This window comes from Parasteatoda tepidariorum, chromosome 4, assembly GCF_982258835.1.
Source record: "Parasteatoda tepidariorum strain Cologne lab strain chromosome 4, Ptep-v5.0, whole genome shotgun sequence".
NCBI classification, from domain to species: Eukaryota; Metazoa; Arthropoda; class Arachnida; order Araneae; family Theridiidae; genus Parasteatoda; species Parasteatoda tepidariorum.
Window position 1 is genome coordinate 97,123,962 of NC_141758.1, and position 18,119 is coordinate 97,142,080.

At 28.4% G+C, this 18,119-nt stretch overlaps 1 protein-coding gene across 1 annotated transcript; it reads left to right on the plus strand.

Annotated features, from left to right (window-relative positions):
• The first annotated feature begins 1,408 nt into the window (after positions 1-1,408).
• Positions 1,409-14,702, plus strand: RpL3 (ribosomal protein L3). Its single transcript, XM_016068625.4, has 9 exons — positions 1,409-1,443; positions 6,145-6,337; positions 7,261-7,429; positions 8,226-8,361; positions 9,946-10,132; positions 10,967-11,229; positions 12,256-12,351; positions 13,343-13,462; positions 14,627-14,702. The coding sequence occupies exons 1-9, from the start codon at positions 1,441-1,443 to the stop codon at positions 14,669-14,671; spliced, it is 1,212 nt and encodes a 403-aa protein (XP_015924111.1). The 5' UTR covers positions 1,409-1,440; the 3' UTR covers positions 14,672-14,702.
• The last annotated feature ends 3,417 nt before the right edge of the window (positions 14,703-18,119 follow it).

The window sequence follows — 18,119 nt, forward strand, 5'->3', positions numbered from 1 at the left end:
TGCACTCTTTGCTTTCTTCATTCCAATGAATAAATATTATTTCAGAAGTGTAGAGCTGTAATAGTTGTAGAATAACCTTCTTCTTTATAGAATAATAAATATTTCTATACCCATGTAATTCGGAAAATAATAATAAAGAATCATCTGAATTATTTGAAATGCTATCATCTGCGTTGATTATTAATACATTTTTGCCGTTTTCTTGTTAAGTATTTCTTAATTTTGAATAATTATTTTCATCTGGAATTCAGCTATTCTGTTTTTAAGTCACATATTGAAATTCATATCGTGATCTTACATTTATAAAATTTTATTGTGTGGTATGTCATCTCAAAATAATGAAGGGATAATCTATGCATATATTATTTGAGAATAAAAATTTCAAACGAAAAACATTTCATTTTGGAATTCTTCGGATTTATAAAGTAGGTAAGTGTTATGACTTTTATAATAAATTTTTATGTATATATATATATATATATATATATATATATATATATATATATATATATATATATATATATATATATATATATATATATATATATATATATATATATATATATATATATATATATATATATATATATATATATATATATATATATATATATATATATATATATAAATATATATATATATATATATTTTTTTTTTTTTTTAATGTTTTTTTTTTTTTTTTTTTTTATTATTTTTTTTTTTATTTTCATTTTTTCCAAATTTAATGATAGTTTTTTGCAGAATGATTTTCTTCGTCTGATTAAGAACTTTAAGAGTAAAAAAAAAAAAAAAGGGAAGAAGCAATACTAAAATTTTCTTCATTCAATCTGAGGGGTCCCGTAGTGGACTGATCGTTAAGACACGGTTCCCAGCAGATCACCGAAGCATCCCAGCTTCGGTAGCCCGACAACCTGCACGCGAAGTCGAGCACTTTACGGTAGAACAGTTTAACGAGGACCAATACCGCACACCCTCGGTCCCTACGCAGACTGATCCAAATGGTCACAAACCTGCACTCTGACCGCAGCCAATGATGCTTGACTTCGGTGATCTGCTGGGAACCGTGTCTTAACGATGCGGGACAAGGCGAAAAGATATTTTCACTCTTATATTTATAAAACCGAAATAAGCCGAATAATTTGTTTAAATGAAAAATTATGTGAGATTTTAGCAATGAAATCGGTTGTTAAATTAGAAAATCATCAAAAATCACCAAACCAAGTTGCCTCGTGTCATCACCGCAAAAATCTCATTCCCCAAATTGCGTGAATTTCATTTAAAGAGAACGGTCCAATAATGGTGCCTTATTTCTCTAACAAAGCTATAAGCTCTTTCCCAAGAACTCCTCCTGAAGTGAACTGAAGTGCTTTTATAATATTCTTTGCCATCTCTACGGGTCTTATGTTTATGGCATTGCTCTAAATTAGGAACAAGCAAGCAATGGTGAGTACAATCACATTAAATCGCATTTATTACCTTAATTATACTGATAATTTATACTCAGACTTTTTAAAAATTGAATGCTTTTTTCAATATTTTGCCGATTTCCGTTTTTTATCCTTGGGTATTTTATTTTAAACTTCTTTATAGCTGTACATACTTAAGAATCGTGATAGCTACGTTAACATTTTCTTCCACATTTTTATTAATTTTCTATTATTGGTATTAAGTTTTTTTTAGCATTTTTATTTGTTGTGTTACTTAATAAAAGCACTGATTTACATGAGCGTGTTTTTTAGTATAACTATCTTGTATATGACTAAGCTTGAATCGTTGATAAAATTATCAATAATTAAGTTAAGAAATTTATTTTTGTTAGTGTTGATATATATTTCTGAATTTCATGATCGATGTGTAACGTTATTAGTATTTATTAGAAATATTTATGTTAGCACCGATTAATCAATTGATTCACATTTTCCGGTTTCAGTAGTTTTAGTGTGCCATCTTCCTATTCAAAATGATTTCTGTATGCAAAATATTCGCAAACTTTGGCAACGGTCTGCAAGAAACTTATTAAAATATCATAATAGAGGATTATGAGGAATGAAGGTTATAACTCGTGGCCACCCTCGGGCAAACGTGTACATTTTCTTTTAAAAATTTGCAAGATTATAATCCATTTTACATCGTGGCGGTTGTAGTAGACATTTCATATTGTGATACGAGAATATCTCCTATTCAAACTTTCCATCATAATAGCTTCTTAGCACTAAAATATTTACTACTGTGCTTACTTTAAACAGATTTGTTTTCAGTATGCACCTAATGTTTGATGTATTCTTTTCTTTCCAACTGCTTTTGCTGTGCTGATTTCATCATCTAATACCACAACCTCATTTAATTCTAATTTCATATTGATAAATTAATAACACTTGTCCCATTCAAAATTAGCAAGTCCTACTAATGTATTATGAACAATGGCGCTTCAAAACCGCAGCACTTCAGGATTAGTCGAAAGAATGCATATAGCACCGTATGATTTGATATAATCGGCTGACACAGAACATGCCAAACAGGGGTTTCTTGAATCCGCAATCCAAACTTAGCATTCTTTAATATCTGTTTATCTACAAATAATTATAAGAATATCAATAAAAAAAGTGAAAATTTGTAGCAATAATTGCCAAAGAAATTATTAAAATTCTGCACATACATTTATGATGGAATCTGCTGATGTTGTGAACAATAGTGAAAACTCAAATGCTTTATATAAATTATTCATGTGACATATATTAAGAATATTGGATTAATTTTATTTCAACCAAATTTAAAATAATTGTAAAATGTACGATAGCTTTTCATTCCTTTCCAACGTGGAAAAAGGGGTTCTTAAATATAATTCTGCAGGAAAATATATATCTTTTAGAAACTTAAAGGAGGGTCACCATGTTTCTGCCACTGCGTTAATTGGCCTTAGAAGATGAAATTTTACTAGGAAGTGTTTCTTACTTGTAAGCTCAATGGGTACTATTTCCCACCAATGTGGATCTCTTACCATTGAGTTAACTGTGGGAGGTTTTCAAGTTTTTTTTCCACCACTTCATGCAAATACATGAATAAAAAAGATAACCATGAATAAAACAAAAGATAAACATGAATAAAAAAGTATGTAACAATATACAATTATTTTCAATATAATCATAGTTTTTCGTGGTTGTATACTACTTTGCATAAATATTGTGATACATGGCCGGGCAGCAAATAAAATTTTTGCTGTGTAATAGATAGGGTGACCCGGGGTAATTCATGATCACTATGTTTGTGGGGTAAATAATGATCACCTAAGTTTTATTTTAAAAAAATTATTTTTTTTTTAAAATTTAAGACATGGACAAGAATGCTTGTACACTTTACTAGAGTATAACTACATTTACTTATTAATAATTTTTTGTTTAATCTAACAAAATAAGTATCTTTTAAACTGCTTTCTGTATTTTCCATTTCAAAGATGGGTTTCAAAATGTGCACATTTCTGCAAAGATCCCCCTCCTTCTCTTAATAATAAATAATTTGAGTCACTTTCTTTTTCTTTGATATAAAAGTAGTGTAAGCTTTTGTTTAATTGTTTCACATCTACTGTAAACATCAGTGTTTTCATCATAGAAAAAAAATGGGTGAGAATTTCTCACCCTTTCTCAAAAACAGGGTGAGATTTCAGAAAGTTAAGTGAGATTTCTAAAAACTAAAAAAACACAAATAGACTTGAAAAAAAAATCAACTCTTTTATTATACTAAATTTTTAACGTCTTCTATTTTTTTAAGCATTGAATATTTTTGGTGCATCATCATAGAAGATTTTGCCTTTACTATGTATTTGTCCATCTTACATTAGTGCAAAAAAAAAATTTGAACGTCTTACATGAAAAAAACCTTACCTACGGTAAACACGTGGTTGCAGAGAAATGTGTTCTGAAAGGGGTTCCGTGGTTCGGTTGTGTTCTGTTGTTCGAAAAGGTTCTGAACAATACTGGTAAATAGGGAAGCTAGATAACGGAGCAAATGTTGATCCAGGAAGAAAAGTGAAACGAATTTTATTCTAAATGGCGTAATTCGAAGCTTCTTCCAAAATGCGAGAAATTTGCGAATTTTGAAATTGATTTATAGAATGCGCGAATTTCTCGCAGTAATAATTTTTTAATGCGAGAAAAGAAAAAAATATGCGAGATTCTCGCGTTCTCGCGCTGTAGTGAAAACACTGAACATTATAATTGATTATAGGAATCTATATCAAATGTTGCCCCCTACAGATGGAATAATTATTGATCACTGGGGTAATTCCTGATTATTGTCATTTCTTCTTATAAATAGTATATAAAATAGCTTATAAATACCTAATTGTCTTTTCTTAAATAACAGTTTATATTTATTAGGTGGAACAACTATAAAATATATTTTAACTGTCATAACAAAATTTGTTTTTAACTGTATACAAGACTGTATTCTGATTTGCACCATTTCTGATTTGTTTTACCTTGCTTCTATCTTAATTTTATGTGTGTACATTGTTAGAATAATTTTTAAGCTTATAAATTAGCCTAGCATAATTGTTAGAATAATTTTTAAGTTTATAAATTAGCCTAGTATAAATATGGTGAGAAATTATAAGCCTAAAAAGGATACTAAGCTTCTCTAAAACAAAATTAGTGAATTTCTTTGAATGATTGAAAATGAAAATTTCAGTGTGAGAGCTGCTGCCAGAGCTGTTGACATACCTTACTTAACTTTACACTTTCCCTTAATGAAGTTAAAAAATCCAGCAAAAGTAACCCATGTGGGAACTCTCTTATATTTCAGAAGAACATGAGAATGAGTTGGCTGATTGTCTAAAATGTATGGCACGATGCAAAGATTTTTGAAAATTTAAAGTGTTAATCGTTCTTCTTGCTTTTAAATAAATCATTTTATTAGTTGCTTAAACATATCTTTTTGGTTTATTTGTTTGATCTTGATGTCTTATTTGTTAATTACCATTATATAATTATTTTTAAACAGCCCCTTTACAATAAAAACTGGTGATCAGTAATTACCCCAGAAATGATCAAGGCCAGGGGTAATTCCTGATCACTAAAAACTTAAAATCTTTTAAATTCTAATTAGATTTTCAAACAAAAGAAGGTGGCATTGGACTCATCTCATATAGCCTCAAACTTCCAGTAAATATTAAAATTCTATTTTGAATAGTTTTTTCACAAAATAGATGTTTGCGTTTTTTGATCAGGAATTACCCCAGGTCACCCTACTAATTTTCTCAGTTGATCTCTATTTGTAACTCAAAAAAAAAAATTGTTTTAGACATTTTTGCTGGTTAGCAATTAAAACTGCTATCATTTTTTTGTTGAATTTTTTATTAAAAATAGTTTTCTTAATATTTGATTATGTAAAATAATTCTAAAGCCATCTAAATATTTTTCCCTTTGTAGTTTTTTTATGTACAAGTATTATTATGCATTTCTCATTATTAATGGTTTCTTCTATTAGCTAAAGTTATTTTAAACAATGGAATCAGCATTTAATATCTCCAGGGGTCTGTCTAGGTTTTTCTGTGAGGTACCTTATTTGTGAAAATTTAGACATAATTTATGAAAAATAAAAATTGTTTTAAAAAATCAACACATAAATATGGATTAATAGTTTTTTACGGGATAGAAAAAAAAAATTAGGAAAAGGTATTTTGTGAAACTACCGTTTTTCCTAAAGTTGAATTTGTGAAGGTACTGCTAAACGATAGTAAATTTGGCTTGGACAGACCCCTGATCTCTGTGTATATATAAAGAATAAGAATGTTTCTTTATTGATTAAGAAAAATATCACCAGATTTTGAATTTTAAAAAACAGATATGAAAGTTTTGTTTTTAATTTTTGTGAAGTTCGTGCTAAATTAATTCGTGCTGTCATAAATTATTTATTAAACTATGTAAAACTGGAATTAATATTTAAATTTTGATCTGTTCTAGACTTGAAAAAAAAGGGGGACCCAGACTTAAGAGTACTGGTTCTAACAAAATCATTGCTCTGTTTAAAAGAGCATAACATTCATTCGATACATGATGCTAAAAGAGAAAACATAACATTAGCTTCTATAGATATTAGTTTCAAATCTAAGTTCTTTCATTATTAATTCTGTTTTTTCATTTTTAATAGTCTCATCGGAAGTTTTCTGCCCCCCGACATGGATCCTTGGGATTTATTCCTAAGAAAAGAAGTAAGAGGCATCGTGGTAAGGTGAAGGCTTTTCCCAAGGATGATCCATCAAAACCTGTACATTTAACTGCCTTCATTGGATACAAGGCTGGTATGACTCATATTGTACGAGAAGTAGACAAACCTGGTTCAAGTAAGTCTCATACTTCATGAAGAGTATTATCTTCAATTTTATTTTAAATTGTATGTTTGGGGATTCCATAATGTCCTGTGAGAGTAAAAAGCTAGACTGGAAAGTTTCTGGTGACCACTTTTTTCGTTTCACTGGCCACTTTTTATGTGACCACCTTGATTTTCGTTGAAAAGTTTATAGATTTGCACATTTTCCCTTGTTAAGCAATATATGTTAACTTGTGGATTTATTAGTTTGAGTTTATGAGTGGAAACTTAAATTTATTAGGTTATTACTATTTCAACTTATTCTGACTTCTATTTTTAACGAAATTGCTCATTTATTTGAAAATTGTGTAAAAAAAAATTGGCGGACATGTCAGATTTTGATTAAAACATTATAAGGAAATATTAGGCTTTAAGAATTTTTTGCACCCCAGTTCAACTGTTTTATTAAGTTGCTATCAATATTTTGTATAATTATTAAAAATAAATTTCCTATTTATGTTTATTATATTAAGTCTTTTCTTAGAAATTTCAGTCTTATTTGTAAAGTTAAAAATTTATTTTACTTTTTTTTTTTTTTTTTTTTTTTTTTAAATGATCTCAGGTTTTTAAATCTAATTTTAATATTTCTAGGAAAAGAGTTAAAATGGTAGTAAATAAAACTTGATTTTGTAAATAATGCATGTATGCATTATTTACAAATGCTTAAACATGCATGTATGCATTTGTGTAATCCATAATATAGAAGCGAGATTGTTAAGGTACTTATGACACAAAGTTACCCCCCAGATAAATTAACCAGTCTTACCTCTTACTAGACCTGCTTAAAATCATATATAGATTTTTTTGTCCTCACTGCTTGATTTCATTCAAAATTCATTGGTTGAAAAGGAAAGTTTAAATTAAAATCTACAATTATGATGTTGTATTTGTTTGCAGAGGTTAACAAGAAGGAGGTTGTTGAGCCGGTGACTATTCTTGAGACTCCACCCATGATGGTTGTCGGAGTGGTTGGCTACATTGAGACACCCAAGGGATTGAGAGCCTTTAAGACTGTTTGGGCTGAACATCTCAGTGAAGATTGTCGAAGAAGATTCTACAAAAACTGGTAAGGAGACTTTTCAATGTCTCTCTTGATTATTAGTCTGTATTTTCATAACATTTCTATTTTTTTTGCATTAGCTTTTATGCATTTTCAGTCTTGAACTAATCACAAACAATGTGCGTAGCGTTTTTTGAAGTGCTTTTTTTTAAACTATTTTTTATTTACGTTTTTCAAAAGCTCTTGGAAATGCATTTTTATATTCAGGGTTTGTAAAAAGTGCATAAAGTTTCTATCTTTTAAAAAGATTTTTCCTTTTAAGTCTCGATTTCCATTCGAAATTACAAAAAAAAAAAAAAAAAATTAAATTACAATAAATCATTTTCTGCAATATGTAACTGAAACTAGTTTTTTTGTCTTTGGAAATGTTTTATGTTATTGATTTTATGTTTATAAATTGAACTTTAAAAAAAAATATATTTTACTGTTATTATTATTATAATTTTTTTTGGAAAGTGATTAAAAATATTTTTAGTGCTCTAAAAGTACTCAATAGGGGCTTATTTTTTCTTGAAAAATCTAGCTACACACCCTGAACAGCTTAGATTTTCAGTTGGTAATAGAATTTCCGTATGTTTGAAAATTTGCCTTTGATTTATTATGCACCTGCAATTTTCTATTTTGGAAGGTTTGTTTCTGTGTGTATCAATTATATTTTTCGACAATTTAATGTATATTTTTTATTTAACATCAATTTCTCATTTTCTTTTTATGTAAATATTTTATTACAAATTGTGTGTTAATAAATTTCAATTACACCTTCGTTTCAAGAGGTTTTTCTGAAAAATAAATTTTTCCTTAGGTATAAGTCTAAGAAGAAGGCATTCACAAAATACTCTAAAAAATGGGCAGAAGAAGCTGGTAAAGTAGCAATTGACAAAGATTTCAAGAAGATGGCTAAATACTGCAAAGTTATTAGAATCATTGCCCATACCCAGGTTTGTACAGTTTTATTTAAATTTATGTCTAAAAATATTCCTATATAATGTTTTGTTAAAAAATGTATTGCTTTGTAAAATTTGTTTAAAACCTTATGTTAATTTATGTATTAATTGAGACCTTGAATTTAATTAGATAAATTGCTTCTTTTTCAATATTTTAATTTCTATTTTGTAATGCACATACTCGTTTATTCAAGAATTATGTACTATCGAAGGAATTTTTTTTTTTTAGAAGGGAAATTTTGATTTTAAAAAAAACTTAATTGCAGGGTTGCTGCAAAAGACTAAAATGCAACTATTTTCAGGAAAAAGACTTTTCTGCACTGGTAGAATTGTTTTTTTTTTTTAAGCATAAATTGGGTTGAAAACCTGCAGCCCTGAATTTCTTTTCTTAAGAAATGTAAAATACAAATAATTAAATTTTTTTTGCAACAAAATTCTGCACAATTTTTTATACGATGTTACTATGCATGAATTATATTTGCTAAGTTAATAATTGATAAAAGGGAAAAGTTCTTCGAATCAGTGTTTTTTTTTTATGAAAAAGTATTTTTTTAATGAATTCTAGTAATTAAGAGTTTAATTTTCTGCAAATATACTAAGTTTTTTATATAGAAATTATCATATTTGCCACCAACTTGACTAAATGGATAGTGGTATATGATAATTAAATCATTTAATAAAATTTTAGTCTTGATTTTGTTATTTTGTCAACTATTTTAATAGTTTTTGGCAACTATTTTCATGCTTTAAGCTACTGAAAGAAACAATTTTGTTTTGTTCGTTTTTTTCTGTGGCCACCCTGTAATTGGAAATATTAGGCTCTGAGAATTTTCTGCACTCCTGCTTATTATGAACATGGATATTTCCAATAAATTACTTGCTGTTTTATTATCTTACAATAGTTTTGGTACATTTACATTCTAGTCTAGATCAGCATCAAATGAAAGAATGGTATATTTCACTCTTATTCATACAAAACTGAAAAATTAACAAGGAATACAGTAAGCTCCAATTCTTCAAGGAAAGTAGTTAAAATTGTAGTAAATGAAAATTGATTTTGTTTCTAATAAGATAATTGTTAAATGTTTTTTTTATTCACTGGATTGCTTTTGTAACTTCGTAATTTAACATGATTTAAAAATAATTTAACATGTTTCTAACGAAGACCATTGATTCTAAGATTTAAATGTTCTAACTTTCACCAAATTCTGTTAATGAGATGTTCGTTTATATGCGATTCTTCTACCAATTAGATTTGTATTATTGATTAATTTTGTTTGACTAAATTTTGCACAACTTTGGAATTCGCTAAAATCATGATTCTTGTTTGTGTGATTTAGATGCGTGTTGTGTGATTTGTTGCTGTGTCTTGTTTGTGTGATTTAGATTTATTTATTTTAAGTTTTATATAGCTATATTGTTCATAGTAAAGGGGTGAGGCTGGCAAATAACAGTTTTAAAAACTCATTGAGTCATTTGAACCTTAGCATACTTTGATATAAGATCGTGAAACTACATAACTCCTTGTAAAATTGAGGTTGAGCTCTGATTGTGTATTAAATGGAGTGTGTGTTTCAGATGAAATTGATGAGGAAGCGTCAAAAGAAGGCCCACATCATGGAGATCCAATTGAATGGTGGAAGTATCTATCAAAAGATCAAATGGGCTCGTGAGCATTTGGAAAAACCTGTTCCCTTGAGCCAAGTATTTGCTCAGGATGAGATGATTGACGTTATTGGAGTAACTAAAGGAAAGGGATTCAAAGGTATGTATCTCTCCTGTTTTAATGAGTTATATATATTTTCTGGGCTGGTTTTAAATCCTCTAGATTTTAACTAAAATAAACATGGAATATTTTCATTTAATCACAACCATTTTCAACTGCTAGCAAAATTATAATATTTATATGTATACAGGGCCTGTGCTAAGGATTTTAAATTATAAGTCGGTACATCAAGATACTCCCTCGATAAATTTTTTAAGTATTCTTCGCTAATTTTAAAATCAATTCTAAGAATCATTTAAATATAAAATAAAAACTGGACTATTATTAGTAAAAATATATCGGTTTGTTGAAGACTTGGGTTGATTCTTGATCTACCAAGGAATGACTGTGCTATGTATTTTGTTTAGTAAAATATTTTAGGAGGGTCCTGTGACAGAATTTTTTTAGGCTTTCTGTGGTGAAGCTCTCTGGTATCTTTCGGCAAGATACTTAATAACTAATATATGTGTTATTAATTTAAGGTTACAAACTTTGTATTTAAAAAAAAACTACTTGGATGTATTAAATAAGTTTTTTTTAATGAAAATATAATATTTTTAATTCTAATATCGTGGGCAATATTCTCAGACAATATTTTTCTCAAATAAGAACCAAAAAATTATGAGCATTACTTTCCCCTCCCCATGTTTTAAATATAATTTTAGAGAGAAAAAAATTTTGCAGGAAAGAAAACCAAAAATTTTTTACTTCTGATTATTCTGAAGAGTGTGTTCTTTACTTAAAACTATTAGTGATATATTGTATATTGTATTGACTATATACCGTAGACTATTTGACTTATTTTTAAAACTAATATTTTTAAATTGTTTGTAGGTGTAACAAGTAGGTGGCATACAAAGAAGCTGCCCCGCAAGACTCACAAGGGTTTGCGTAAGGTTGCCTGTATCGGAGCTTGGCATCCTAGTAGAGTTCAGTTCTCTGTTGCGAGAGCTGGACAGAAAGGTTATCACCATAGGACTGAAATCAATAAAAAGATCTATAGAATAGCACAGGGTGTTCACACTAAGGACGGAAAAGTCATAAAAAATAATGCTGCCACTGAGTATGATTTAACCGAAAAGACTATTACGCCAATGGTATTCTTTCCTCCTTTAGTTTTATTTAATAAGGGTTATTAATAAATCCTCTACATCAATTGTTATACCTGGTGCGTTGCATGCTTAAAGGTGCTTATTTTCGTTTTTTAAAAGAGCTTAAATTTTGATGTTCAAAGGTGAGGTTATTTTCTTTACCTCATCGTAGCTGCCAGCAGTCCAGAATTTTTCGGATTTTTTCTTAATTTTTAAATCTAATCTGGAAATCAGATATTTTTATTAAAAAAATCTGAATTTTTGTAAACTTGCATTATTTTTGCTTTTAATCCAATCCCTTGTTCTAATTGCCGCAATCACGCTTCCTGCGATTATTAGTAGTTTTTATTGGGGAATACTATTCCAATAGCTGTTGCTGAACTTTTCACTCAATTGAATCTTAAACAACTATTATTATTTTTTTTAAAATTTATTGTAGTATTTCTTTATGATGTAGTTTAATATTTACCCATGTTTTATAATTTGGAGATTAATAATTATATATTAGGTGGCGATTGCTTTTATTAACTATTATACCGGAATTCCTAATTATAAAATATTAATGTTACTTAATTTTCTGAAAGCTCCTTTACAAAAAGATAGACAGTTTTTAGTACCCTAAGTATAGTTTTAAATTATAAGATAATTTTAATAGAGATTATGCTTTTTTTCTTTAATCATACGTGATGTTATAAAGACATTTTTCATAGTTGACAGTCTCTTTTGCTACAGGTTTGTTTCTTTTATTAATGTTAGATAGATTTAAAATTTCTGATTGTGTAGTTTTAATTCATATGGAATTAAAACTACTAAACTGGAATTAAAACATAGATTATTGAAACTTTTGAAAAAAGCAGCGATTTATTATATACATAATTCTAACGTGTTTTTGCTAGATAAGATGTGTTAAAACAAATATATAGATGAACAGAGATATATTAATCAATGTTGTAAAATTATTTTGATTCTGTTTTATTCTTACATTTAAATTTGATCTATGACATGTTTGTTGAACAACTTTTTTTCTTCTAGGGTGGTTTCCCTCATTATGGTGAAGTAAATTGTGATTATCTGATGTTGAAAGGGTGCATTATGGGGCCTAAGAAGCGAGTCATCACCCTCAGGAAGGTAATCAAGCAGTACTTTTATTAACCTAATAGGGAAACACATTTTTACAAAAGATTATTTCACTGTTATTTTTCATTTAATAGAGTTAAGGTGGGTTGTCTGTAGTTAGTTTAAAATTTCTTTAGATTCCAAAGTAAAACTTTTCTATTTAAAGAGTTTATACATTAGTTGACTTTAACGTCGCCTCGTATGAAAGTTAAATTTTGCAGTGCACCTTCTGTTCAAGAAACTAGTGTAAGTTTGTTATAAATTAAGCCCACTTACTTGTGTGGTTAAACTGCCCAATGTGTTTTAAATTAAGCAAATGGTGTACAGATATTACAAATCTCCTAACCATGGTTAAGTGTTAAGAAAAATACCAATTTTCTGGAGGGTTTTATTTATTTTTTTGTCTGTGCAAAGCTTATTATTAGTTGAAATCTGTATTTTTTTTTAAATTTTTTTCTTCCTTATTATTTTTTTTAAATTTTTTTTTTTTTTTTTTTTTTTTTATTTCCACGATCCGGAAGTTTCTGGAAGAACTTCTTAAAACTTCTGGTCCAGAAGTTTTAAGGGATTGCCGATCACATTTATGTATAAAAACTCTTGTATATTTAATTGAGAAATATTAGAACTAGAATTGATACTTGGCATCTCTTTCAAAAGTAAGTATTTTTTCTGGTAGAATAATTGTCATTAGAGATGAAAGTTAACTTATACTTTATTCTTCATTTCAATTAGGCTGCATATAATTTATTTAGAATTTCATGTTTTGAAAATATCAATTTATAAAGATATTAATATTTTGAAATGTGTCATTAATGATTTTACACCAGAAATTTTCAGGATTTTTGAATTGGGCTCACAATCACTCTTGTTTTAGTAAACAACATCTTATATGCTTTTATTTGTGCTACTTAAAGTGTGGTCTTACATTTTGAGTTTAAAAATATTAAGAGCTGTTGCAATTGTTAGTATTGTCTATATATTAAGTATTTCTGTTGTTTTTCAGTCTCTACTCATTCACACCAAGAGGGCTGCCATGGAGAAGATTAATTTAAAATTTATTGACACTTCCTCTAAATTCGGACACGGTAGATTCCAAACACCTGCTGAAAAGCGTACTTATATGGTGAGTAACTTCAACATTGTCTTATAAGTCTCCAAAAAACTTCTGCGGAAGTAATTTGGGTGCTAGAGATCCTATATTTCCTGTAAATCCTATGTTTAAAAATTATACTTTTTTTCCCCCCTTTACACTTTTTAATTTTCCTGTTCTACTAGCTATGGTTTCTAGCAATTTTCTAGGTAGTTTTTATATATATATATATATATATATATATTTTTTAAATAAGAAAAAGTAATAAATTTTCTGCAAATAATATTTTCGATCATAAGTCGGCATTAAATTTTTTTTTTAAATGATAAAATCTTACAATAACTGACACCATAAGTACACCATAACCATAAGTACACCATAAGTGACACCATACACCATAAGTACAGAATCTGAAATTTTAAGATGTTCAAATCAACTTTTTTCATTGGTTCCCAAATATGGTTCACTACAAAATTATGTGGGAATATATCAATTTCCACACCTGTGTAGTATTAAAAGGGTTTATTTAATTTCTTATGTATTGCGCAATTTTCAAAGATTTTTTTTTCCCTTCGGATTTTAAAGCAAACATTTTGTAATAAAAATTAAATTTATTTCTGTTAGATATCTAAGCTTTCTTTCAATATTTTTTGCAGGTATTGAGTATAATGACCAAAAAATGTAAAATTTTTATTGCTACATTTTTTGGCATAGGGTGTTCAGAAGCATTTTCCACTCATAATTCAAACTTCTTAAAGCTTTAAACATCATTGAAAAGTATGAGAAATTGCATTGCCTGAAGACTCTTTAATTTATAAAGTAGTGTTTCCATTATTTTGTCTTACCCCTGTGTGTGTATATATATATGTATATAAACACATGAAACAGTTTTATTTCTCGATCTTCTTAGTTTATTTTTATGAGCTAAACTTTCTCATGCTTAATTGTTCACGATTGATCAGTTCTACCCTTGTTTATACCTCTACTCATGTAAAAATACATATATGGTTTTTATCAGTCATTATTATTTATTTTTTTAATCTGTGTGGTGTGAATAGTCTTTTTCTTTCACTTAACTGATTGTTCAGTATTTTTTAAACTACCAATGTTTACGTATCGTGTTTTCTTTCTTGTGCTACCATTTCATATATGAAATTGCTGGAGTGAGTCTTTAATTTTTTCTTTCTTTTTTCTTAGGGTCCACTCAAAAAGGACAAGGTTAAAGAAGAAGCAGCTGCGTAGAGAGTATTTTGAAATAAAAAGTGTAACAAAAGATGGTCTCTTTATTTTCTGTTTTACTTGTTGCCTCATTAGACTTTAGCTTATTGATTGCTTGTGTTTTTTTTTCTTACGGTGGGCAAATCATAACAAAATTCTAAAAGCTTTTGTGGCATTCTAGTTTCAAGGAATCTTAGTTGTCACAAAAGGCAGTTATAATAAAAGAAAAAGAGTATTTGTGATTTCGTCTAGGCTTGTAACTAGTGCCCGGAGCACATTTCCCCTGAGTTTCCTAAAATCTTACCTGGGAGGTTCTAGTAAGATGCATTGCCTTCTCTACTGGATATTGCGAGTTTCTCTTGGTCTACTAGTTAAATCTAAATTCTCTTGGTTTTTGTACGTTTTAAAGAATTACTGTTGAATTAAAATCTTTGTGCATGTTACTGCTTACTTGCTTAAATATTTAAATAAGAATTACCAATACATAAAGAAACAATCCTCATTTTTAGAAAGCAGTTCAAAACTTTTTTTAGTACTAAACTGTTGGGCTTATTTTTATTCTGATCAATCTTTTTATCTCAACTATCTTTGAATTAAATGCCTATTAATATCTGAAATAATGAACATATGTAGTACATAATTCACATTTCGAGTATGTAAACTTACACGTGTTTTTTCTTGAAAAGACTAAATGTATGCCTCAAGCTCCACATCCTAAATTTTCTCGGACAATTTTCAAGACTTGCTACAAACTAGAATTTGCCTGTTATCCAGATTTTTTTTCCTTCATGTTGTTTGGTAAGGTATGTATTAGCTTTGTTCAGGCAAAAGACTACGATTCTTGCCTGGTGCACTGGAGATTATTTTGTCTTTTCATGGGTAAACTTATTTGTTTTACTGCAAAGTTTCAAATCCCCAAATAATTTATGATGTTCCTGAGAGCCGGCAATTTATTGCACATCATCAAAATAGATTTGTGGGCCATTTCCAAGCTAGGCCACCTCTTTTTCATTGATAAGGGTTTAGAATTCTGCAAAAATATAATACTGAAGTTTTTGGAAATGTTGCTCGAAGTGAACTGGTTTTTTCTAGGTTGGGCCCACATTAAAATCATACATATGGGGCCAAATTTTGTAAAGAATGTTTGTTCTTTCTTGTTCCTTAAATTTAACACAAGATGCCTGCAGGGTTGCCACAGGTGACTAGAAGTATGTTTTTTAATGAAGTATTTTTTGATGGTATTCTATTCCAGTAATTAAAATATTTCATTCTCCTTAATTATACTTATATTTTCATAAAGATGTATTGCTAGAACACTAACCCTTATAGAAGAATTCTCTTGACTAAATGGATCATGTTATATGACGGCTAAGTCATTTAATAAAATTTTACTTATTTGGCACCTATTTTTTTCTGTGACAACCCTGTGCCTGTAAAAATTACCTCTAAATGGATTTTACCTTTGATAAGTTTAAATCCAGATGAATTAGAGTGGAATCTTGTTAAAGGCTTTGCAGTGCGCTGTTACTCAACCATTGTATTATCTTAAGTCACCCTTAAAATAATTGATGGATTTTATCTCGTACCAAGTGATCGGGAAGCAAACCTTTTCCAGCTAGATAGTGAATTAATAGTTAGGTATTTGTTTCGAGTGGCAAAGGAACTTTGAAAAGACAGACCAGCTTTGTATGGGATAAGGCGGAACGGAATGAAGTTGTTTTAAGCAGAAAGATTAATAACCTGTGCTCGATTACTCTTTTAAATCTAATATCTTTTCATTTCAAATAGAAACATGTAAGTAACCTAAAGAATATTTTATGTAAATTGACATGTTTTTTCGGTGTTAAAATTGATGTAAGAAAAAATTTAGCCTATCAGATAAAATTAATTTAGTAATAATGTACAATGGATGTTTAAAATTGGTGGTAAGTATGCCTACCGCGATCTTGGAGTTAATTCATCAAAAGTAAAGCAATGAAATTATAATATTGCTGAGTTATAATTTTAGACCACGATTTTTTTTTTTGCTTCTAGAGTTTAATAGCGCAGAGCCCCAATGAAGAAAAAAAATTTTTTTTTTTTTTAAAGTTTCCGTTTTGTAGATGCATATATCTAAATGGATAAAAAGCTATGAAAAGACTTTCTCGAAATAACAGACGTTTCTCCGAGGGGGGACAAGTGCATATTGTACTTCTTTCGAACGATTCATCTAAATGTGAGGACGGACAATGTAATTCGCCCCTCCAGAAGTTAAGATCTCAAGAAAAAAAATGGCAATTTTTAAATAAAATTTAATAATATACATCGCGGAACACTGTTTATACTTACGCTTTTTCAGTCGAATATTGCAATTTGTATTAAGGCTACACGGTACCCTTTTTTAAAAAAAAATTTTAAGGCCAGTAATATTAAAAGTAATAATAGATTTTCATTTGTATTATATTATTAAACTGATTTTCAAAAAGAAAAGGGAAATCGACAAACCACAATTTAAAAAATTTAAAATTTTTTAAAAAATTCAAGATTTTTTTAAATTTTTATAACTTTTTTAATTTTCAAAATTTTTCAGTTATTTTAAATAATATAAATATCTTAGATTATTAGGAACAAAAGTTAGTATGGATTTGATGCTCTGATACTTAGTTGAATCTTAATTATTTTTATCGTTACTAAACACGTGGAAAACCCGAAAATTCTAAAAACTCCAACTTCAAATTTTTATTAAAAAAAATGTATACATCTCACACTGAAATCCATACTAACTTTTGGTCTGTATATACATAAAAGTTTCTACAAAAAATTTCAAGGCTTTATCTTTAAAGGGAAAAAAGCCTTAGGGAATCGAAAACAGTGGTATCAACAAAAAAGAAAGTCTGAGAAAATGACATTTAAAGTAAAGAGAACCATAAAACCAAAACTAAAAATGCTTGTACAGTCCTACTTTCTTAATATATTATAAACAAACTTATTGTTGGTCCAAAAACACTAATTTACTTGAATATTAATAGTATTATATTTTTTCACATTTAAAATTTATATGTAACCTGTATCGGCTAAAATACACGTAACATTGGTTTAGACAAACAAAGCAATAGGATTAAAGAAATAGTATATTTATTATTATATAAATATTCATAATTATATAAATATTCATAATTATATAAATATTCAGTCAATCAAGTATAACAAATATTCTGTTACGAATGTATTTATAAATTAAAAAATATTAGTCTTAAAAAAGACTTTTTATAAATAAAAATTTAGTAAAAACACAACTTTAGAACGCATCCATCAAACACCGAACATAAATAAACAACAATGCTTCTAGAAGTGAAAGTGAAATTTGATAACTTTTGGAGAAAGTGAAAATTAATAATCATCGAAATAAAGTAAGTCTTTTTTTGAAAAAAAAAGTTTTAAAATTAGATTTAAAAGAAAACGAAACTAACCACGCCCCCTCGCTTGTCAAATT

Coding starts and splice junctions, on each gene's coding strand:
- RpL3 (XM_016068625.4), top strand. Junction 6,338..7,260: donor AGTAGACAAACCTGGTTCAA/GTAAGTCTCATA, acceptor ATTTGTTTGCAG/AGGTTAACAAGAAGGAGGTT. Junction 10,133..10,966: donor TAAAGGAAAGGGATTCAAAG/GTATGTATCTCT, acceptor AATTGTTTGTAG/GTGTAACAAGTAGGTGGCAT.